At 40.0% G+C, this 24186-nt stretch overlaps 3 protein-coding genes across 5 annotated transcripts in view; 2 read left to right on the forward strand and 1 right to left on the reverse strand.

The window, feature by feature from the left end:
- The window catches only part of LOC109635275 (protein ILRUN-like), a 6967-nt gene extending 1628 nt beyond the window's left edge, over nucleotides 1-5339 (forward strand). The window contains exons 2-5 of the mRNA XM_020096358.2: nucleotides 1138-1292; nucleotides 1404-1601; nucleotides 2346-2671; nucleotides 3269-5339. Coding sequence (XP_019951917.1) covers nucleotides 1138-1292; nucleotides 1404-1601; nucleotides 2346-2671; nucleotides 3269-3304 — 715 coding nt within the window. The 3' untranslated portion in view covers nucleotides 3305-5339. The remainder of the gene's footprint in view (nucleotides 1-1137; nucleotides 1293-1403; nucleotides 1602-2345; nucleotides 2672-3268) is intronic.
- A 1846-nt stretch (nucleotides 5340-7185) lies between these two features.
- On the forward strand, nucleotides 7186-13970 carry LOC109635292 (SAM pointed domain-containing Ets transcription factor-like). 2 transcript variants are annotated; one of them, XM_069526922.1, is made up of 6 exons: nucleotides 7186-7465; nucleotides 10484-10911; nucleotides 11559-11756; nucleotides 11865-11909; nucleotides 12004-12138; nucleotides 12733-13970. In XM_069526922.1, the coding sequence occupies exons 2-6, from the start codon at nucleotides 10494-10496 to the stop codon at nucleotides 12909-12911; spliced, it is 975 nt and encodes a 324-aa protein (XP_069383023.1). In that variant the 5' UTR covers nucleotides 7186-7465; nucleotides 10484-10493; the 3' UTR covers nucleotides 12912-13970. The 2 variants fall into 2 exon arrangements, with proteins under 2 accessions (XP_069383023.1, XP_019951956.1); XM_020096397.2 differs by having other exon boundaries at nucleotides 7188-7465; nucleotides 12001-12138.
- Nucleotides 13971-14145: 175 nt separating this feature from the next.
- pacsin1a (protein kinase C and casein kinase substrate in neurons 1a) overlaps nucleotides 14146-24186 on the reverse strand; it is a 28407-nt gene continuing 18366 nt past the window's right edge. For both annotated transcript variants that reach the window (XM_020096393.2, XM_020096395.2), the window contains 8 exons: nucleotides 22600-22756; nucleotides 22212-22447; nucleotides 20965-21120; nucleotides 20269-20444; nucleotides 18980-19100; nucleotides 18780-18886; nucleotides 18257-18453; nucleotides 14146-16865 (listed from right to left, as the gene is read on the reverse strand). In XM_020096393.2, the coding sequence (XP_019951952.1) occupies nucleotides 16756-16865; nucleotides 18257-18453; nucleotides 18780-18886; nucleotides 18980-19100; nucleotides 20269-20444; nucleotides 20965-21120; nucleotides 22212-22447; nucleotides 22600-22756 (1260 nt within the window). In that variant the 3' untranslated portion in view covers nucleotides 14146-16755. The remainder of the gene's footprint in view (nucleotides 16866-18256; nucleotides 18454-18779; nucleotides 18887-18979; nucleotides 19101-20268; nucleotides 20445-20964; nucleotides 21121-22211; nucleotides 22448-22599; nucleotides 22757-24186) is intronic.

A 24186-nucleotide genomic window follows, 5' to 3' on the forward strand; every position in this document is an offset into this window, starting at 1 on the left:
GACATTAATTAACAAAGCAAATAATTAAAACCATTTAAAAGTTAAGATAGCTGTAGGCCAACACAGTCCCTCACATCCCTCTATTAGTTCCTAAGTTTCAATTCATTTTCAATCCATTTAAAGCAGCTCACAAAATGATTTACCTGCCAAACTGTACTTTAAAGGTTTCGCAAACAATTGTTTTAATCGCTTTTTGGTTTTTGGAGAGGGAAGTTGTTGACACATACTGTTTCATCTCTTTCATAAATACAAAGAATTAGGCTTTTTTCTTTGTTGGTGAACTTACAGAGGAGCAGGCTGTGGGCAGTGCTGTAGACTGCCTGTAGTAGAATCACGTGATGTTGTGTAATAGCTCCTCTGCAGCGGGCTGGCTAAAAATAAAAACCACTGGTTTATGGAGGAGCAGCACGTCAGGGAAGCTCCTCGTCTGCATCTCGTCTGCAGACATCTTAGCTGTGGTTGCCCTCAGTATTATGCATTTGGATCAGTCAACATGCTGCCATGAATGATTTACTGTAGTGGGTATTGTACAAATCAGAGTCACACTAATAATAACATCACTGTCACTAGAAGAATATTTCTATTTTTCCAGAGATCCAGGTACTCAAAGGCCCGGGGCACTACTAGAGTCTTTCAAAGGCACAAGTGCGCTCTTGTTGTTTCCACCATTCAGAGCTAAAAGAGCTACATTCAATAACTGAAGCTTCCATGCTGCTTTACAGTAGCTAAGAGATATGCTAAGAGATATGCTGCATGGGAATTGTATGCATGACATTCGTGTTTTTGTCTTATGAGTTTGTTAATAAAATATGTTAGTTTAACAAAACAAGTCATTTGAAGATATCAGCTTTGATCCTAATCAAATTATAAAATGCTTTTTGTTACTTCTAAATATTTATAGATCAAACAGTCAATCAAAACAAAACAGATAGAAGGTTAATTGATAATTAAAATAATCCTGCATGTTGTTATATAATGCTAACAAAATGTGTTTTATTTTCTTGGTTAAAATTATGAATTAAATGTCCACACTCTGTATGGATCCCATATTTGGCCTAAGCTCATTCGTAACTGTGCAGTTATACTTTACTTAAGATCTGGACTGATCCCCTCGATCTCTGCCTTCTGTTGTCTCAGGAATTTACAGGCAGCCATCGGAGCCTACTATGACTTTGAGAGTCCCAACATCAGTGCGCCGTGCATGTCCTTGGTGAAGGATGTGACGATCGGTGAGGGCGAATCAGTTCCACCTGACACAGCTTTCACAAAGACCTGGAGGATACAGAACACAGGTAAGTCTGCTGGATTAATGATGTAACACCGAGCTAATTCTACATCTAAATGTAAAACAACTGCACTCTCATGTCATGTTGAGTTCAGCAGAGTTGTGTGCTTGTTTTCAGGTGCAGAGTCGTGGCCTCCTGGGGTTTGTCTGAAATATGTGGGAGGAGATCAGTTTGGTCACGTGAACATGGTGGTGGTGAGATCTCTGGAACCGCAGGAAATGGCTGATGTTAGTGTACAGATGCAGAGCCCTGTGTCTCCTGGCATGTATCAGGGTCAGTGGAGAATGTGCACAGCTACAGGACTATACTTCGGAGGTGAGGACAGCAGCCATCACACCACAGAATTATTGCTTCTCAGTAGACATGTATGATAAAGAACGGTATGTAGTATCAAACTCAAATTAAACTAAAATGTACTTATTGAAAAGCAAGAGAGACAAAGTATATATAAGTACCTCAATGCCATTGGTTTGTAAAGTAACATTGAAGTTACCAAGACAGTGCAGCTCCCATCATCATTAAAGGTTGTCATCCTGACTTTTGAGCTCCCAGGCTTATTGAGCCATCTTTTTATTATTATAAGTCAACATGCAGATGAATGCAGCCAAGTAGCATTAGGGAGCAGTCATCATTTAAGATTAACTACCAGATAATACCGTATGCATTCACTGCAGTGCAAACTGCAGTACGATAGGCCACTATTAACACTCACAAATTCAATTAAGAGCCATTAATTCACTGATTCATGTCATCCTACAAATTCAACATGTATGATGGATCCTAACAGGAAGTCCCTCAGGACTCGCCCAGTTACAAATTTAGCAGTGGGGGGATAAATTCTACTTAACCTTAATATTTAATTCGGTGTTCATAGCGATAATTCATCACCTAACACCATCAGTGTCTTAGTGGCTTTAAGAGAAAAATAGAACCAGACACCTCGAGCACTAATAATATCCAAGGATTTCTGAGATGTGTGGTCTATTCACATGATACGTATCTTTTTTTCGTCCTTCTGCTGGTTAATGTAACCTTTGGGGTTTTTGTTTCTCTTGACAGATGTGATCTGGGTGATCCTGAGTGTGGAGGTCGGAGGCCTCCTCGGCGTCACACAGCAGCTCTCCTCTTTCCAAGCTGAGTTCAACACCCAGCCTCACCGCAGCCTGGAAGGAGACTACAACCCCTTCGCCTCGCCAGAGAAAAGCAAGTGCCCCAACAGCAACAACAACAGCCTCCATGATGACAGCGGTCACCGGGTCGAGGAGGAACATTGGCAGGGAAACCCAAACCAGCAACAGCAAGATCAGAACGGACTTTCACACAACTCTGTGGATCTAGTAGCAAACAGTCTACAAAGCAATCTATCAGTAGTCTCTTATAACCAGGTAAGATATGATCATAGAGGAGAACATATTGAATCAGGGTCAGGGACTTTCTTCTTTTCTTATGTTGTTTCATATTTCTATAAAATAAAGTGAAAGATTAAATTCAAAACCTGAATTAAAAAAATAATCTATAAAACATTAGTTAGCTAGCAATGCAAACTCATCACTCTGCATTTATCTAAATCAATATGTGTATATTTTCCAATAGAAATATGCTGTTTTGTGTTAAAGTAAAACACAAGATGAAAATATTAAGGTATTATACAACTAATAGTCCAACAAACATTACATTTTTATAATTAATCTATTGATTATTTTCTTAATAGATCAATGTTATGGTCTATAAAAGTGATGTACTGTCAAAGAAACAACTGAAATGAGGAATCAATAATCAAAATAGTTGCTCATTAACTCTCCTTCTACGAACTAATCATTACAGCTCCACAGTCAAGATTTTGACCGCACAAAAAACAAAAGATTTAAATGTGTGCATGTATATATGTTCAGATCTGAGCCACTGTAAAGTCTCATTTAATCCATGTCCTTCTCACCCTGCAGCGTTACTATCTGTGCTTTAACCTTTTCCCTTCCTTGCAGGGTATACAGGAGTCCTACCCTTTTGGGCACTCCTAAACCATGGGACTTGTAACAGTGCAGCAGCACTAAACCGTACCTCCAGAGTTTGTCACCCCCATAAGAGAAAGAAGAGGCTTTATCAGATGCTGCTGGAGATTCAAAAACACTTTATGCAAAGTCCAGCTCCACTTTGAGGAACCAGAGGCTGACGCTCCTGACATGCAGCTCAACTAACATCCCACACCCACTGTATGCACGTGTGAATGCTAAGTTAAAAATGAGTGCTATGAGTCTTTTGAGTGATTTCTTTTTTTCTTTTTTTTTTAGTTGTCAGAGTGCAAATGAAATGACGATGACAGGATATATTTGTGAAGTTTAGTGTATAAGTAGTGTGTGTGTGCATTGTGCAACCTGAAAGACTTTGGAGGAAAAGCCATTTATTTTGCCAACTGATTCTCCAGTTTCTGCTCTGACTCTTCAAAAAAAAAAGTTCATTTCTGAATCAGTTCCCTTTAACTAAATCTAATAATATAAGTTTCTCTTAAACTAACCATTGGATATCATCATTTACTTTTCATCTTATTCATTTAGTATACACATTTTATTTTTTGAGAAGGGGAACGGCTACATCCTCCAGAGATATATCTAAGGCTCATTTAAAAGCCAGTCGGTTTTTATCAGTGTTTTTTCAACATGACTTGTTCATTTATGGGGAAAAAAATTCTATGCTATTATTGTACCTGCAGTGATATTTCCCTCCAGTTGAGGGAGTCAGCAATCTAACACGAAGACACAAGATCTGAGAAACAGAATATATTTTATATTTATAACATGGCTCCTATGATTTGGGGAAGCTTAATCTCAATTATTTTACAGAAACATTATTTTCTAAAGCTAGAATTAAGAGCAAGGTAAACTAGACTATAATGAAAAGTAATCTGATTTGGTATGAAAGGTTTTTAAAACAGGAATTATAGACTCATTGCTGACACTTGGATAATACATATCTATATAACATTAGAGGAATATTAGCAGAGTATTCATTATTGCAGTATTAGAGGTTCCCCCAGTCATTGTCTTGACAAAAGATATAGTTGAATTTTACATGCTTGAATTAAATTATAACTAAAATAAGAAGATAAATGACGATGATGCTATAAGACACTGAATATAAATGGTGGTAAATACACACAGTCACATCACACCATGAATACATTTTTTTTTTTTGTTGCCCCGCTTTGAATTTTCATTTTAAATCTGTCTTGGACTTTTTATCACGTTAAGTTGAATGTATCCGATGAATGTAGACGTTTTTGGAGACATTCATTTTCCCAAAGATTTTACATTGTAAATTTTTAATGAACTGGCTGTTTTATGAGTGTAATTATTATTCTGCATTTTCTCGTCTCTTGTTACAATTATTCTTGGGATTCTTTGAAGACGCATTGGAAAAATTTAACCTGTTTTTTTTTTTTTATTATGGCATAAACGTAACATCAGTAAAATTAAAAAAATACAATATCATGTTTTGTTTTGGAATTGTTACGGCTTTACTTACTTGCACTATCAAGCTGATCTATGCACTGAGTAAGGTGACCTCCATTGGAAAGGTCTGTGCGTATTGTCCTCCTCCACGAGTACAGTTAAGTCCTGAAGGGTTTATCAACTCTGTGATTTTATCTGTCATCCAGAGCCACAGTGTTAGAACACCCTTCTATGAAGGAGCTAACTGTCGGCTCCAGGGTTACATAGCTCTCACGGTGTGGCGATAACAGCCCCATGCTACATCTGTCAGGAACCTTTGGGCTCTTTGTTGTTTCACAGAATGTTTTATGTTCCCTGTCCAATTGAGAAATGATTCTCTCCACTGTCAGTGTCACTTCATCAAGTGCTTAGTGCATTTTGTGAGTGTGATGTCTCTGTCTAAAGTTTCTACTGGCCAGATTGCAGAATGGATCAGTTGGCATTAGACTATTAAAACAGCACATTTGTAAGAGTGAGGAAGTGCAAACAGATGAACAAATGAAAGCTTGTTTCCTGTATGGATGTCTGGTGAATGTTTGTATGATTAAATTATCACTGAAAACTGAAATGATGGGATTTTGTGTCATGTTTGTGCGACAGCTTTGGTTCACACTTACCAGGACGGAAAATAGCTTAATATTTCCACCACCACTAAAACATAAAATCTTGCTATTTGAAATGTGTAATTTGTGTTGCAGAAATGACTTCATGTTACTGGTTTCACCAAATGTACCTGGGCACAGTGATGCATTTTATTTTATTGTAACTGGGAATTTCCTGTTTAAGCAATTTATACATACATACAATTATCTGTCCAATATATGATTAAACTTGGAATTAATCAGGTTTCCATGCACTTGCTTTGCCGTTTTAAGGATAAACAAACATTCAAATTAACGTGAAAAGCACAATAGAAGACACCACTCAATAAAAATATATTCTCTGTTTTATAGACAGCATTAATGTGTTGTGCAGCACTTGAGGGCTCAGTTGACATTTACTGCCTGTTCTCTTTCTCATCACCTTTTACATGCAACAAAAACAAATATAAGGGTGATGACAGAACTCGAAGTTCAGAGACACTGGATGGACAGTGGATGCACTGAAAGCTCACTTTTTTGCATCGCTGGAATCAGATTACATGTTAGCCTGGAGGTGTACTGGTCAAATGCTGCAAGCAGCCCCTCAAAGGGGCACCTGCATTTTTTAGGGGCTATTGAACCTGTCAACGTCTCCAGCGGCAGCAGCAGCAGCAGCAGCCTCCTGCAGATCTGCCTGAGGCGGCAGCACTTTTATTCACTTGCTCTGGCTGAATTTTACATGTAAATGTGTCCGTGCAAAAGAAAGACGAAGGCAGCACAGTATGAGCGAGATTATCTTATGAAAGACTCACTGCAATTATCCAACCGACTAAACACTTGTTGTGGTTCAGGCAGAAGTGTGACCCTTAGCTCATTTTTAACTTTCTCAATCAAGGCTAAAAACTCACAGAGCAGCTTTTTTAAATTGCCATTCTACAATATTCAGGAAAGCCCTTGAAAGATGATTTATGTGGGTGGATACTCCAGCTGCAGCTCTTTGGAATATTTCCACACAATCACATAAACATTACTGTTTAGTTTAAGCAAACATTTACTCACTCGCACTTTCTCGTTCCCTCTCTCTATCTCTCGTACTCTCTCTGTGGACCAGTTATTCAACTTTTTTGCAAATCGTTTTCCACCTTTGAAACAACCATCTCTTGAGAAGGTTTATTGATATCTCACCGATGTTATGATACATGCTCCAGATCCCATGTATCCTCAGCCAGAGAAAGTCAAAGCCCACAAAATACACACTAACCTCACCATCCTGACAAAGGCCATTTGTCACTGTCCATATAATCGCCTCTGTCCCACAGAGGTAATCTACAAAAGAGCCAGATGTGGATGATATGTCAAGAAGTTTCAGAACATTTCTACACCATGAAAGTTCACTTTAATCTTCCTCTGTCTTCAAGGGAATTGAAAATCTATAATATGCAAATGCTGAGCTAATCCTCAGTGACGTATAAAAACCTGCCTGATAAAGTTTGATGAAACATTTTCTGCAGAGTTTCCCAGTTGTTTTTATGTTAAATACAAATTGCATGAATTATTCCCCACCTCATGGTGAACTCTGACTCAATTTCCAGCAGATCAGATTAGATAAAATAAGAGTTCACTACAGAGTATATTTAAATTCCCCCATAAAATGGAATAAGCTCCTTAGAAACTGCCTCTCTTGAAAATGACACCAAACACTATAGGTGCCCTCACAGCTTCTCCCCCAGGCTGTTCAGGCCCAGTCTGTCAAGACTCACCAAGTTTGTTTACTTAAGGAACAAGTGAAAACTGCCCCAAGTCATTATTAAATAAGCACTTACAGCAAACTCCCTCATTGAGACACACCCTTTCTTTCAGAAGTGATATGTCACAAAGGCTCTGTGTCCAAAGTAAGTGCTACTGCTGCGAGTCAAACGAGGTGTCTCAGTGGCTGGAGAGAACTGAAGCGATCCAGCTCTGAGGTGCTGGTGGGAGAAGAAACGTACGGTGCATCCTCACCTGAGGACGAGAGTCCCAGTCTCCTGAGGACCTGGAGATTCAGTTCACACTTCAGGCAGAAGGGAGAAGAAGCCTCAGTTCCCTGAAGCAACTTTATTCAAACTCTAACAAGGTAAGACTTTCATGATGAGGCCAATACTGCTCCAAATATCTACTTTTACTTATATGATGGAAGCCACCTGTCAAAACTGCCTCCTCTTCTGTTACCAGTAGTAGAAGATGGATGCAGTTTATCTAACAGAGCAAAAGTAGAAATGGTTTGTATTTAAATAAGCGTTTTTCTAGTCTTGATGACCACTCAAAGCACTTTACAGTACAGTTTGCCATTCACACACACATTCATACAGTGCATCTATTAGCAGCATTGTTCATCATAAATCATGACCCAGTCTGACTCAAGTCAGTTGATGACATGTCACGAAAGTGTCACCGTCCATATCTTATAGAGGAAGTCTCCAAAACACCCGGGGTGACTGATTAGTGAGGTAGTTTGAGAGGATTTACATAACATGGAAATTTGCTTTTAGCTTTCTCAACACTTTGCTGATTCTCTAATGATGCAACAACTTGTTTCTGAGAGCTGATCATGTCATGGTTTATAAACAGTTTGTGCAAATGGATCTGGGAAAAACCAATTAGCATCAGGTATAAATACTGTGATGTAAGATCATTTCTATTCACTGTAATAAATATCATAAAGTTCCTTTATAGTGACATTATCTTGTTAGTGACACGACAGCGTTTCCTGTTGTGAAAAAGACAGATTTGGAAAAACATCACAACAAATAAAAGTTGTGCTTTCACAGACTTGATAAAAAAAACTTAATCTGCAGTTTTATGTTGTGGCTTTAAATATTTTGGACTTTAGACGAAGAGTTTTTTTTTTATCATTTACATTATTAGTTTTTTATTCAAATATTCAGTTGCATAAAATGAAAATACTTTCCTCAAAATTGTAAATAAGTACACTTTTAATTACATGTACTTATACTCAACAACTTTTCTCTCATTATTATTGTTACTGTATTGCACTGTGTTTATTATTATACAGCAAACAACCCCTATGTGTGATCCAAAAATAATTGTGCTATTTATTAGTATAACTAAGTATTTCAACTACAACTGACGATAGATGAACATGGGTGATTATTTAGGATTCTGGATTTTCTCTCTCTCTCTTTAACAATCCACTCCGAACTGAAACAAACACACACATGCACTCGCACAGGCTCATTCACATAGCCCCACATGTATAGATAGAGGTGTGATATTAAGCCACGGTTCTACATTTTTAAAAGGTCTCGACCTCACTGTGTAAAGAACCTTGAGATAATGTATATCAGCATTACAAAAATACAATTTAATTGAACTTAATTATTTTGTCCAAAGAACTGTGGACCGAGTGAAACACAAGGAGCAGTGAACAAACTTTTCATATCGACCGAATGCCTCTCATATCAGACTGACTGCAATCTAACAAGGTTTTAAACACTGCAGCAAAAGCCTACAAATAAAAGGCTTGATTTCATGAGAATAATGCTTTCATTTGAGCAGTGCACACACACACACACACGCAGATCAGGCGTTCGTTTTAGAAAAAAAAACGTAACCTGGACGAGCAAGTTTCTGTCAGAGCTTAACATCTTAACAGCTAATGCCTGCAGGCGAGAAAAAACTAGAGAGGTGGACGTGTGTCGTGACATCACAGCATAATTACAACAGTGTCTTCTTTTGGCATTAAATAACGTACAATATAAATGCTGGTGTCAATAGACTTTTAAACAATATATATATATATTTATATTTTGTTCTAAAGAAAACTCCACTGTCTCTCAGTGTTTACCGAGAGATAAGCTGTAAATAATAATGTAATGTACCTTCGTGTGACACTGACATGCTTCACATCAAATACAAGCAAACATTAGCAAAAATGTACACTCAGCTTTAAAAGAAACATATTTAAATGTTTTTTGTATGTTTGTTTTTGAAAGATTTCTCCTAGTAGAAACTCAAACATGTTGTATTTAGTTTTGTTGCAGATGCATAAAATTATAGTTGCATGTCGTACCACTCCAAGACTGCTGATCTGTTCTCTTACTCACTGTACAATGCACATTCCAGCTACTTATCAAGTTCGATGTGTCCCACCCTGTAAGCCTTATCACGCTCCCCTTTGTGTTTAACTTGAGATCCATCCTGACGACCTGATGATATTTTCTTTTTTTAAAGGAATGGCTGTTACAACGTAAAAGCAGCCAAATAAGATTTTAATGTAATAACTAACAAACACAATTCAAGAGTTTGATCTTCTTCTTTATCTGTATTTATGAACTGGGGGTGGAGCAGATTGATATCAATGAGTCACGTTGAACGATAATGGAAGAAAGGGTCAGAATTTGGTCCCTGCTGAACTCATTTGACCTGAAAGTTTGAACATATAGATTCATGAGAGCATCTGGAATTAAACGTCCAGTGTGTCCAGATTTAGGTGAAAGGGAACTATTGTAAAATATTTAATGTAGAATAATCCTCATGATGTTTTCACGAGTTTGTTTCATCTAAATTATATGAATTGTAGTTTTCTTTACCCCAGAAAAGGCCCCTTATATTCAAATACTTTATATTTACATGGAGGGGCCCCTCTCTACGGAGGCTGCCATGTTTTTACATTAGTCCAGACAAACTAAACACCTTTTGAGTTTTATGACAGCTGAAAGCTGCCACAGGTTCTTTTACATGTTTGTAAGGAGAGGGTGAGGTGAGGGTTGTTCAGCTACAACATGCAATTTCAACTCTAGATATCACAAAATTCTACACACTGTACCTTTAAAACAGACTAGTGGTGTGTTAAAACACTTGGAGGGACAAACAATGGCCTCAGTGGATTTAACTGTCACAAAGATTCCAGTTTGCTTAGCTGGGATAAGCGATCCCTTGTTTCAAAGTAAGTTCCAGCTAAGTAAATATTACAGAACAAATGTCAGGTTTACTTTAGGATTACTCCTGTTTGGATATGTGTCAGAACCACATCAGTGCCACTCTGTCTCACAAGAGAATGTTACTGTTCAACGGGGAAAATATCTGACACCAATGACCAACATGTCTGAAAACCGCTGCTTTCTTGTTCAAGGAGCCTGAGCATGGGGAGTCCAGGTTGTGAGCACACGGGCTGCAGCACACGCTCGCCTGTCTACATCACTCACCCCCACACTAACCCCAGGGTGGCCTGGCTGGACGAGGCCGAGGACATCAAACCGCCCCGCAGTTTGCTGGGGCTTCCTGAGCTCAGCTGGCCTGGGGTGTACCTCCCCTGCTACGACCGATTAGTCATAGAGGAGAACCCCTGGGTGCTGGGGATGACAGAGGCCTCCACTCCTGCCGCTCCCTCCTGCAGGACTCTGGAGCAAAGCCCACCTGCCCCCGGCCAGGCCCACGCTTCCTCCCCTGAAGCGGAAGGTCAGGTGGAGGAGCGCTGCCTGGAGCAAGTCCAAACCATGGTGGTGGGAGAGGTGCTGAAAGATGTCGACACGGCCTGCAAGCTGCTCAACATCGCACCAGGTAAAACTGGACACAGCAGGTAGAACTCAACACAGCAGTTAAAACACAACATTCCAGTTAAAACACAACACTCCAGTAAAAACACAACACTCCAGTTAAAACACAACACTCCAGTAAAAACACAACACTCCAGTTAAAACACAAAACTCCAGTTTAACGCAACACTCCAGTTAAAACACAACACTCCAGTTAAAACACAACCCTGCAGTTAAAACACAACACAGCAGGTTGTTTGCAGAAGATTTAATCAAAATAATTCTACTTTTTGAAGCCTCCATTTGTTTCTTTGCTCTGACAGTGACACTGAACTGAGGCACTGCCCACATTGTGCAAACTCACATGTTGACACAGGATCATCTTCACTTCTCATGAGCAGAGTAGTCATCAAGAGCCTGAACATCACACACTGTACGCCTGATTATTTGCTTTTGTTGCAGCGTTTTTTCTTTACTTAAAGCACGATACATGTAGCATATAGGCTGACACATTCATAATGCAGCCATGTTTAAGTTAGCTAGACTTTAGCTGGCTGTTAAATTCCAACATATTTCCAACTCTGACTTGTTTTCAGCATCGGGTATCCAAGCTGAACATGTGGGGAGTTGTGTGACCTAAAACAAATCGTCTCTTTGTGTTGTCCTCTACAGACCCGTTGGACTGGAGCTGCATGCATGTTCAGAAGTGGCTGCTCTGGACAGAGCACCTGTACAGGCTGCAGCAGGTCAGCACCATGTTTCAGGAGCTGACCGGGAGGGATCTGTGCTCCATGACCGAAGCAGACTTCAGACAACGCTCTCTGCAGTTTGGAGACGTGCTGTACGCCCATCTGGACATCTGGAGATCTGGTGAGAGGGACACTGGAAAATGGAAATGCATGAACTCTACTGTAATGTTAGCAGCTTGTTTGCTAATCCGCTACTGAATTTTGCTATTATTTTTGTTTGTTTCCTTAGCGGCTGCAATGAAGGAGCGCTGCCCACCAGAAGAGAGCAAGTCTGGTGAGTTTTGGGTGCAGATTCAAGAAGCTGCAGTGATATGTGACAAAACATCGTTCAGGTATTAATGCGTCATGTGGTTTCTGAATGTCAGTAGCGGACGAGGGTTCCTGGTCAGAGGTGATGTGTAACTACCCCAGTCAGCCCATCCACTTGTGGCAGTTCCTCCAAGAGCTGCTCCTCAAACCACATAACTACAGCCGCTGCATCCGCTGGATCAACAAAGAGAAAGGTAACAGTTCCAGATCCGATATTTGCCTAATGTTGACATAGTATCCGAAGTTAGTCAAATGCATTTAAAGGGATAGTTCACCCAACAATGAGAATTCACTCATTTTCTACTCACCACTATGCCTATGGAGGGGTGTAGGAAGTGTTTGAGTTGACAAAACACTCTTGGAGTCTCAGGGGTAAACAGTGTTGCAGCTAAATCCAATGCAATTTAAGTAAATGGTGATATTCAAACGTAAAAAGAAACATAAAATACCTCCATACTGCTTCTGTGATGTCATCCAAGTGTCCGTAAGTCCAGACATTCACATTCTACTTCAAACATTTACGTTTTTAGCCGAAGTGTTTGTTCTCCACCTCTAGAGCCATGGTCCCATCAGACATTTAGGCTGAAAACATGGTGTACGATAATATGATTTAGTGATTAGGAGTTGTAGTTTTAAAGATTCAGTGTGTAGAATTTAGTTACCTCTAGTCGTAAAGTTGCATGTTGCCACTGAATACCCCTCAACTATATATAAAGTATTATATAAAGGGTTCTCTCTCATGCATTTCAAAATCTAAACAAAATGAATTTTCTTTCCTCTGTCCACAGGAATATTTAAAATCGAGGACTCGGCTCACGTGGCCAGGCTGTGGGGCATCAGGAAAAACCGTCCGGCTATGAACTATGACAAACTGAGTCGCTCCATACGCCAGTACTATAAGAAGGGAATCATCCGGAAGCCCGACGTATCCCGCAGACTGGTCTACCAGTTCGTCAACCCTGTATGATGGACGAGGATCAGCCGCTCAGACTGAGCTCATGGCCATCCAAAGATATGCTGGACATACAGTCGAATAACATGAACTCTGACGCTGTTTGAATTTGATGTTTCGTGTCACTTGTAAAGACTGCCTACAGAAACACGCACTCCTGCCTATGATAGTTTCACTCTACTTTACAGTTCTTAAAAGAAGTGGATTTACTTTTGTTTGTCTCTTTATAGTCTTCAGCACTTGTGTCTCTTTGGTGCAATGTCCGGTTTCTCAAATGACCATTTTTCACCTGACAGTGGAAAAGAGCTTTTTCTCTTTCCTGCAGAGAGTCAGATGAAAAGACAGCGCACATGTTTGCGCTCTAAATACTGGAGGGAGCAGTTAACTTAACATCGATTCTGGAAGCCAATCTACAGCCAGATCTATCCAAAGGTAACTAGAATGGCCCTGAGTGGAGCACATAACTCCACCAAGGCCCAACACTCCCCTTTTTATACCACATAGAAATGTACTAGATCTGCAACAAACTGCACAATATTAGTACCCAAAACATGTCTGATTTTCTTTTGCATTAAGATCTGTGAATTATTTTCTGAGAAATTACAGAAAATGTTGCAAAAAAATCCACCCTGTTCCAGATCTGCAGCAAAATTGAATGGGTTCTTCCTTGAACCATACAGCAACCTTCCGTTTTGTGGTAATCCGCCCAGTAGTTTTTTGTGATCCTGCTAACAGACAAACAAACATGGATTAAAACATACCCTCCTACACAAAGCGTCCGTGAGCATACTTGTATTTATATGTTATACTCTATGCTCTTTGTGTAATAAGAGGATTGTGTTTCCGCATGTCCGTTGCTCGTGCCAAGCTAAGCTAACTGGCTGCTGGCTCCAGTTACATATTTATTTATTCATTCTGACAATTTTTATCTTCTAATTAAACTTTTTATGGAGTTAGTGTAATTCTCAAAATGTCAAACTTTTCATTTAAAATCTCTTTGTTTTTTTAACAGACTTTTCCAATTAGTCCAGTAATTATTACACAGCAATGAAATACGTGGATATTTTATCAAACCTGCAGTGATTAATATTCCTATGCATTTCCTCCTTAGACTTTATGTTCAAGCTCTATAATAAAGAAATACATTATAACCTGGTGTTGTCCTTTTGAAAGAAGAAACGATAAATAGCCTGATAAAACACTGAAGCTCACACGTGCAGTCCATAACAAAAAACACACGGACACTAACTTTTTCAACAAACTTGTTTCCCTTTCAAACCAATATCGCAATATTGACACCACCACAACAAATTCGATTTGGGTTTTTCATCACTATCATCAATATTATCTGTGATCATAATCATTTTTATGCATATTTAAATGAACTTCTTGTTACATCAAGATGAACAGGCACTACACCAGTTAGGAGATAAAAGTACATCACTAACTATGAACATACATCTTCTAGACCGCTAATATAGGGTTTCCACAACGTGAGCTGCTGTCCCCTGTGTGCATAAGGAAGAGATCATCAACATAAAAAAGCATTTACATGTACACCTTTTTACTGCCTCAACATGGTTAGGTCTCATTTTCAACTCAACACAGTTGTACAGTTACAATAGAATATAATCTTTAAATTACATCATCATATACAAATCTGACAGCGTGGGATAACGTCACGCTTTTATGATACACTGACAATTCCATTGCAATGAAATTCATACGATATGGTTCCTATTACTTAATATGTTTTCCATTGCTGTTATTTAAATGAAACACATTTACATGTATAACACTACATTTTGTCTTAATAGTCAATCACTTGCATTTTTTTTTTTAAAACATTTTTTCTGTTACATTTACACAACTCATACACACTGGATGATGAAGATGTTTTCCCCCAAAATATTAACCTGGTCAGGTGGATTATGTCTTTGAACTTGCATGTATTGTGTAAATTGTGTGTTTAATGAAGGTGTATTTGTGTGAATGTGTGTGTGTGTGTGTGTGCGTGTGTGTGCGCATATCAAGGATGTGGGACAGTTTGATGTAAGAAGTCCTTTTTGCTATGCTGGACAGCTGTTACTCTAAGACACAACTTGTGAGCTGGTGATGTGTTTCTCCTCATGTGTGTGACCCAAACCTGTCAAATCCTAAACACATCTGCTGACTGCTGTTGGTCTGCTGAAATTTTAAAACTCCAGGACAACTAAGTTAAAAAAGTGTCTCTCTTGTCTAATCAGAGATTTAGGTGCAACTTGTAGCAAGACGATGAACTAATCAGCATCTGATGAATGCCAATTCCTGTGATAAATCTTATTTCTCTGGAGCAAAGATTTTAAGAATGTAATGTGCTGTGTAAGCATCGTCTTACGTGCACTGCAGAACGGGTGATGAGCGTTTTCACTGTGTCGTTGCGTTGTGTTTTGCAGACAAATGAGGTTTGGGTGGACTGGGAGGCAGCTACAAGTTGATCCTCACTGAAGCGGTTTTTCTACGTGATATGTGAAGTTATTGCATGGAGAGAAAACAGATAGTTGATGGTACTGGGTCATTCTTTGGCTCAGCAGGGAAACAGGCCACATAACTAGTGCTTTTTGCTAGTTGGGGCTTTAACTGACAGTGGAGAGCCATGTTTAGACAACATGACCTCTTTCAAGCCCAAACACTAGTACATTCATGTCCTGTTGAAGAGGCTTCAATCTTCAGACAGCAGTCTGTAGCACAGTAACACATTGACATGCCTCCATTGGCCCCTCTCTCTCGAAGAAGAAAAGTGCCTGGCACAGGCATTGGTCATAACCCTCCTCTCATACAACGGTGGCACCTTTAAAGAAGATGTGATCCGGCTTCGCTCAGAGGGAAAGTATCACTCCTCTCTCCTGTTAGCAGTAAAGATGATTAAAGTGACTCCTGAATGAACCAAAAATGAGAGCTGCTGCAGAAACTGTGCATCATTTCCATGGATTGCATGAAGATGATATTGTTGAATGATTTGTGATGCTAAGAAAAAACAAATCAATGTCAAAAACAAAACATAGAATCAGTTCATCAACACGCTTCCTCACATGAAAACGGAAGCATGTGCATGTCCAGAAGCATGTGATGCTAAAAAAGTGACTCTCTGCATTTGTAGTTGAAGTGTTGCATCAGGTTGTAGCCCACACAAGGCTGCAGGATTCAGGGAATGCAAGTGGTTGCATAGCACATGCTGCTATGCAAGCTTAGAAACAGTTAAAAACACATAGCACTGCACACACCGGAAAAGAGGTTGGACCAAATCACAAAGAAAAACAGAAAAGAAAAAAAAAGAAAAACGGGATACTGTCTGTGGTACTTTTAACACTACACAGCATTCCTGATGTAAGAATGACGACTGACCACACAGCATTAAAAATGCTACACAAAAATGGCATCACACTGTATATACACAATGCAGGTGAGAGAAGCTCGTCTTTGTCAAATGGGTTTAACTGATTATATCTTCCCATTTTTCACGAGAGAACAGACTGCAGTGTACTGCAAGTTTAAATAAGCTGCATCATATGTTACATACAGCTATACAGAGAAGCAATGTGTTCCTGCACTGTGTGGATGTTATATCTGAGTGTGTATATACTGGAATAACTGCTGCTCCTGTTTTTAAATGTGTAAGTCCACCCACCTCGAACGCTGGATAAAATATATAATACTGATATATTGTCTTTTACGTTACTAAGTTTTTATTTAGGCAAGACTGCTTGGCGCATCTGTTGGGCAAGGGATGTGTTGCTCTTAAGTCTCTGGCTATGTGCGGTGCAATCGGACGGGACAGTTCAAGCTGCCTCCAATGGCTTGTCCTTGTCCAATCACGGGACTAGATTGGCTCGACGTAATTGGCCGGGTACAGTCCCTCTCGGCCGTTGTCCAAACGACCTCTACACCAGCCCTGCTCGTCCTCGTCCTCGGTCTTGGTCAGTTCGTCACCTGCGGAGGAGACGCCACTCTTTAATTAACATGTGTAAGATATTCAGTGTGACTCTGGAAGGAAAGGACGATATTTAAAAATATATTAAAAAAACACTTTTACATTTCTGCAGATCATGTCTCTCTAAATTATTATTATATAGTACAGTACAGACCCAGAATAATGTGACTTAAGAACATAGTTTTTGATTATTTGGAATTTTCATGTTCTACTCAGATAAAGAAGGAAAAGACTGACACGACATTTGTGATTGTACATCAAATATGAAAATACTTCCAGCAGCTGGTTCCTCTTAGCATAAAGAAGAAAAGAAAACTCTGCACCAGCACGTACAGAGTCAAACTGAGTCATTAACATGTTCCTAGGAAAAGTCTGGCAAAACACAGCTTCTCATGTTTACACTGTTTTCCACTGATTAAACAAATGAGAGATAATGTTGCTGGTGGGTGGAGCTTGTTACTTTTGGATGAATTTGTGCTAAGCTAAAAAACCACCTGCTTGCTCAAGCTACACATTTAACTAAGTGTAAAAAAAATTCTCATCTGACTCTTGAAAAGAAAGCAAATGAGCTGAACTTTTCATTTGCTCTTATATTTCAAATGGTTTTAATTCTGTTTAAAGACTCTAACGCGCTGTTAGGAAACTGTAGCAGGAAAATACTGTTTTCAAATTGTTCTTGCAGGTGTTAAAGTCAGCATCCTCAGGACACACACAAGCTCAAGGGTAACAAAATACAATTGTGCAGATTATTCCACTGATTTACAGGTGGCAGTTAAAGAGTCAGGTGACAGGATAATGCAGGGAAGATTAAGAAGATAGCTCAGAACTTTCAAAACAAAACACAAATCTCAAAGTTTTCTAGGTAAAGAAATGCAGTCACACGTCTCTTCGGCCTCAGGGGATCACAAAGTGTAAACATACAGTATCTTTTGTTTGTTTGCAAGAAAACTATATAGGGCCCTTACAGTTGTTTTTTAAAGAACCATCATGTACATGCAGGAAAACGTCTTTAAATATTCCCTCCAGCCACACATCCCTGACACCTTATTTCACACTGTGGGGTTAAAAACAGCCGGTGGACACAGGATGCACAGCTGTGGCTTCATCAATAGTAGTTTTTCGGTGTAATGCTCGTCTTTAAATCGTTAGTCACGTCACCCTGTGAGGCTCTGAAGCACTTTTTCAGACCAGTTCGTGTTAATTGGTGGCAAGTGCCTGTAATTTGTTTTCCATGTGGCCATTATTAACTAATCACTGCTATCGTCTGAAGAGGAAGGCAGCTTCAGAATAGAAACCAGGACAGAGTTGGAGCTTTTCATCTCATCCTGACTCTCCTGCTTTCGTCTGACAGGAATCACTGACCCTGTGTCACATGGTCGCTGATAATTACCGGCTTTGAAGGTGAGCTCGTCCTGTTCCTGGCCGTCATAATCATAGAGAGCGCGTACACGGACGCCTTTGCCAGTGCTGGAGTCATCTTCGAACGAATTCCCGTTCCCACCATTTTCATTGCCGGAGTAGCCAGCGGGCTGCTCGTCGTCAGACCATTCAGTCGAGTAAGCTTGATTCTTTTCATAGCTGCTCACACTGGAGGTGGGAGAAAACGCAGGGTTAGGTTTAACTTCAGACGATCCCATAAGACTAAGGATTAACGTGACATCATATTTTTTGTCTAACTGTTCTCAATCTCATGAGAAGGTCAAAACCAAGAATCAACCGATTTTACTGTTTAGTATTTATCTATAGCTAAGTATGCCATGAAGCTTATTGGCCGTAGACCTTCATTGTTGTCCATAACAATTAAATAAATGATAATGAGCTGCAGGACGACATGTTCCTTTATCGCCTTGATTCAAAATATCACTTCATGTTTAAATTGATGGCGTTTCTGTGCATCGATTCCTTGAACTAACCTGCTACGATCACCAGGTGGAGCCACATGGTCAGTGCTCGGAGTGGGTGGGGCTCCGTCTGGTTTCTTCTTCTTAGGAGGAGCACTGGCCTGGTCTGGGTTGTATTCCTGGTAAAAGAGAGAGGGGAAACGAATGACAGCAGAATAAGTAATAGTCTTAAATAAATGAAGAAAGAGTTTTGGAATGTTTTGATTCTGTACCTCAAACACAGGCCAGTTCATATGCATCCCAGGGCCGTGGTTGTTGCTGAACCACTTCAGGTCCTCTTGTGTGTTTGCACCCAGGATGGTGCGCTCCAGTTCTCTGTATATTGTGCCATAGCTAAGGAGAGAGAAGTGGAACAAATGGTGACAATGAAAGTGCCAGAAGGGGCCTGGAGGGGCCGTGGTGCCAATTTGGCAACAGACCCTACAGTGAAGTTCAAGAGAGAGATCCAACACTGGGGTGTGACCAAAATGAAGTGTCTCCCTGAGTTTTCTGCTGGAGCTGAGGTACTGGACTGACTGTATAGTTGTGACATCACAAAGTTATGTAAGAAACTCAGTTTAACACAGTTTCTGAATATTGGCTCGGTGCTTTATGATAGAAAACAAGGACATCTCACTTTCTACAATATAGCACCTTTAAGCAAATACAAGATCCTACACCTCGAACTCTGAGTAAAGTGATATATATGTGTGTGCATATTCAAACTAAAGAGAAATCTTTCACTGTGGTCGTGATCAGATAGAATCTAGTGGCTTGGCTTTCATCACACAGACATTATTTCATGAATCTAAGCACATCAGTTTCTTCTCAGTGCTCATCTTCTCCTTTTAATTTTCAATATGCAGCCACACATGAGATATCATAGTTGTGGGACGTCATTTACAGAAAACTAATGTGTTGAACTTGTTTTGTTGTTCAGGATGAACGCACCCGTATCTCCACTCTCTGAGAAGCTCGACTAGACAACAGAAGATGGCAGCTTTGGACAAATAGTCTGATAATCACTTTGTCACGGGGGGGGCCATCTTTGTTGTAACACACAGGTTAATAAACGCCTGGAATGTGACAAGCATTCACTCTGAGTAAAAATCAGTTTGACAGAAACGTCATTGACCGAATCATCCATTAATTAAGTGCTGTGAGTGTAAAGGCTCATTAGAAACGTGTGGCTGGTTATGAAATGTGTTGAAATTAATCAATTTGAAGAGAAATGAACTGAACGTGACAAAACAAATCAAACTCATCTATTAGAGATTCAAAATAAAGAACTGTGGTTCATGAGGAATTTGTTTCCCTGTTGCTTGTTAACATGGTACATAGAAATATTCTGTACATTCTTAATGAATATTAACAAAATTGGATCTCACCATATATACAATTACATGATGAAAAACCTGTGAGGTCTGTTTTCTCCGTGTATACAGCTTCATATGTGGGAGTAAACAGAGAAGTGATGGGAAAACAGCGGCTCGATGAGTCTTTATTAATAAAACTCACAAACCTTTGGTTCTCGGTGAGGTTAAGGTGGCGTTTGATGTCCAGCAGCGCCTCCTTCAGGAAGGTCAGCCTCTTGACTTCATGCTGCTGGCACTGGTCAAACACCTGCTCCATGCACTCCATGTACTGAGGGGTGCACTTGTTCAGCTCCTCCAGAGACTTCTCATACTTTTCTTTAGCCTTTGATAGAAAAACCAAAACACAGCTAACAATTTAAAAACAAGCTTATTCCTATTTGGAACTTGAAATACTGAAAGTAAACTGAACCCAATCGTATTCTGTAAATCTCGTTTTAACGTGGCTTCGATTGCAGCTTAAGTCAGAGGGTTTTAAAGTATTTTGCTGTGGTGACAATTTTGTGCAAATAAATACTGTGACTGTCCCTATAAGCAAATATATAATAATACAAAACCCATTCTTGCCTTCACACTGTATATATCAATCTGATAGAAAAATTTATCTTAATCCAAAGCCATAAAAACCCAGCAGCAAGACAGAACATGAACCAGTAACAAAAGACAATATGATACTGGATCTGTTTTCATAGAGACTCGACATCTACTGAAGAATTAAGCATGTACTTGTGTAGAACATAATCTTCCATCTTGTGCCAAATGTGTTCTTAACTTGTTTTGCCTTCAAAATATTTGAATTAAAACACTAATAAGCCCTTCACTTGCTTTTCTGGTCTGTTTCTCACCTTCTGCATATCCTGTTTGCATTTGTCTACTTTCTCGTGGAGCTTCTTCTGCTGGTCCGGTGTGACAGACGCCTCCGTCTTGCCGTTGGCCTCTCGGGTAGCAGCCAGCTTCTCCTCCTTGCAGGCCATGTGGTATCCTTTCTTAGCCGTCTCCATCTGTACGTCCAAACACACACGTTCTCATTGCAATTGTCACGTTTCATCATCTCAGAGCAGGAGTGACCTTGTCCAGACTGGATACATTTTATTGTGATCACTAAACTGTTCATAGCTACATAAATATTATTATGCTCTTTTATCTGGGACCAGAGACATATTTACTATTTAGACTTAAAGACCAGAGCAAGTACAAACATATAAGACTCACTGCACAGGAAGGGAAGTCATGTTTGTCATAAAAACACAATTAGATTAGATATGAGGTATCTACTGAGGTCTAAGCCCTCGTCTGTGCTCTCTAGTATCACATGGAGCCACCTGGAGATAAAACATCAACAATCAAACCCATGACAGTCAATCGTGAATGTTACACATAAATAAGCTGTGATTAAACATAAGGCTCGTAGCTGTGAATCAGGAAACGCCAGTGTCACCACCACTGGTCTCTAGATTGAATCATAAGTGCAGGCAAAGTAAAACTCAACTGTCCACTATTATAGAAATAAGAGTGATATTCCACTTTCTTTTAAAGCATAGCAGGAACTGGGGTGACTTTATTTAATGAATTTCTGCTTCCTGTATTTTATTGTTATTTATAATTTTTAGGTAAAAGAAATTTTGACATTTCGGGGAATTGTATGGTTTGAGTTTATCGATCCACTGTATAAAAATTGACCGATACGACCAGTGAATTTGGTTTAAATTAGTTATTTGATGCTAAACTAGTTGAAACGTCATGATTGACAGCTGAGACTGACTCTGTGTCGGCAGAACCTCAATACAGCAGCTAAACTCCACCATCTCTGCAGCACAGACTCTGCCCCAAATGACATCAAATGCACAAGATGGCCGCCCCTGTATCCAGGATGTTTTACATTTGTGTCTTTATTTACAAGCACTGATCCCAGAACAGCGTGAAGAGAGATTAGAGTGTTTATGTGACACAAAGCAACAAAACAACATCACAAGTAGATGCTGTGTCTTACATCTGTGACATTCTTACTCACATCTCTTCCAACTCTATTTTACCAACACAATGATGATGACTGATAACAAGTGATGATGAATATTCATTCCATCCTCCTCACCTCCTTGAGCTTTTTGGCCCACGGTTTCTGAGCCTTCTTGAATCCCTCCTCCGCCTCCTTGGCCTCTTTGAATCCTCCGATTATTTGCTTGTGATACGCCTCCTTCTGCCAATTCTTCACTTTCTCCACGTCGTCGTTCACCAGGTTGTTCTTCACGTCTTGGTGCAGCTCACTCACCTTGTCTGCCTCGGTCATCACACCCAGCCAGGCTCTCTCCACCGAGCCGTACTGTGGGCCTGCGGATCAGAAGAGAAAAAAAGATTATGCAAATATTCATAGAGAGCAAATATCAGACTGTGTAAATGGAGCTTTGGCAAATTGACAGACATGATTAAGTATATTCAGTTGCCGAGCTATTTATTTTATTGACCCTCCTCCACAGGCTGACCTTTCTCAATGAGCTGTCTCCATCTCTTGGACCAGGCCGTTAGCTGATCACCATAGGCTTTTTCTATCTTGGCACGTTCCTGCAGGCAGCCCATGAGGTCATTGCAGAGCCGATGGCCGTCATCAAATCTCTTGACAGCACGTTTGTAGTTCCCCACCTGAGACAGACGGACACATACAGACAAATATGTCAAAACAAATATATAAATACACAAAAACTGACCAGAGGCAAATGAGGAAAATATACCACGATACAAGTGTATATAATGATTGGGTAGAATATTAAAAGCAGTTGTCAACGGTCATTATGATCTCATAGTGTTGAAACAGTTTTAGAAAGAGCAGCTGTAGGAGGCTGATCGTGGGATCGACTGAAGCACTGCAACATTAAACTGCATATTTAGTTGAGTTGTCGAAACCTTCAATACTGACTATTCATATTGCACTTATCTTTTTAGATTAATGTCAGCTGTATCTATATTTGTCTATCATATTTATATTGATTTATCTTTGTACTGTGTGCACTATATTTTCTATTCTATCATTTTTTGTCCATTTTCTTTTAGATCTTGCCACCTTAAGTGAGGCCGCCTTAACAAAAACAATGCCAGACTGTGTGGCTCCACCTCCTCAGTGCCTGCAGGGGGCGTGAGCTCATGGTGCATGATGATGGGAGGGTAGTAAGTGGGGGAGGGGGCTCGTGCCTGTGCATGTGTAGTTATGCAATGACATGGGCCTGTGTTTGCGCATGTATGCCAGTGTGTGTATAGATGCTAGCATGTGAGTGTGTGTTTGTGTGTGTGTGCACAAACTGTGACTGCTTTAATCCTCTTGAGTGGTGTAACGCAGGCAGACACATTCTCAGAGAGACAGAGAGAGAAATACACAGAAACCACAGACATTGTGGAGCACATGAATAAAAACTGTCCTGTTCATCTTCACGCAGACATGAAGTCATGAGGAGCAGGTCTGATGCGCTCGCTGGCTGCGGAGCTGCACCGTGATTGGTCCCGACATGAGGATGCATGTGTGGGTAGTGTTGGAGCTGCAGGGAGGCAGTGAGACAGGTGTGTGACGGTGTGAGCTTTGCCCCGTGTGACAGAGCGCCAAGTCACACCAACAACAACACACAGGTGGACTGGTACCGCACATGAAAACACACAAGCCCTTGTTTTTCAGCAGCCTGGTGATTATCTCATGGTTATAATAAGGTCAAATGTTGATGTTTCTGATGACAACATCTGAGAATAAAGCTATTTTCCGGCGTTTATAAACCACGATCTGACCCGAGCTGTGTTGCTGGGTACGGATGCTATAGGCAGGTGCATGAAGTGAAAGGACGTCTCATAGCAGCTGATGACTGAAGCTCTTTGTCTGTGTCTCTGTGTGTACGAGCCATGATACAAAGAAGACTCTGTACCGAGGGAATTCATTAACGCTAATTTGGTGGGTTTGAAAAGCAAGCAAGCGCACATGCACACGCACACACAGACACACACAGACACACATATGCAAGTTGCCTTTTCATCACAAGTGAAGATGGCTATCACTTATATGACGTTAATATTTTTGTGATATGTTCTATCAT

Source organism: Paralichthys olivaceus, chromosome 6 (genome assembly GCF_024713975.1).
Source record: "Paralichthys olivaceus isolate ysfri-2021 chromosome 6, ASM2471397v2, whole genome shotgun sequence".
NCBI classification, from domain to species: Eukaryota; Metazoa; Chordata; class Actinopteri; order Pleuronectiformes; family Paralichthyidae; genus Paralichthys; species Paralichthys olivaceus.

Coding starts and splice junctions, on each gene's coding strand:
- LOC109635292 (XM_020096397.2), top strand. CDS start 10,494: ATGGGGAGTCCAGGTTGTGAGCACACGGGCTGCAGCACACGCTCGCCT. Junction 10,912..11,558: donor GCTGCTCAACATCGCACCAG/GTAAAACTGGAC, acceptor TGTCCTCTACAG/ACCCGTTGGACTGGAGCTGC. Junction 12,139..12,732: donor CTGGATCAACAAAGAGAAAG/GTAACAGTTCCA, acceptor CTCTGTCCACAG/GAATATTTAAAATCGAGGAC.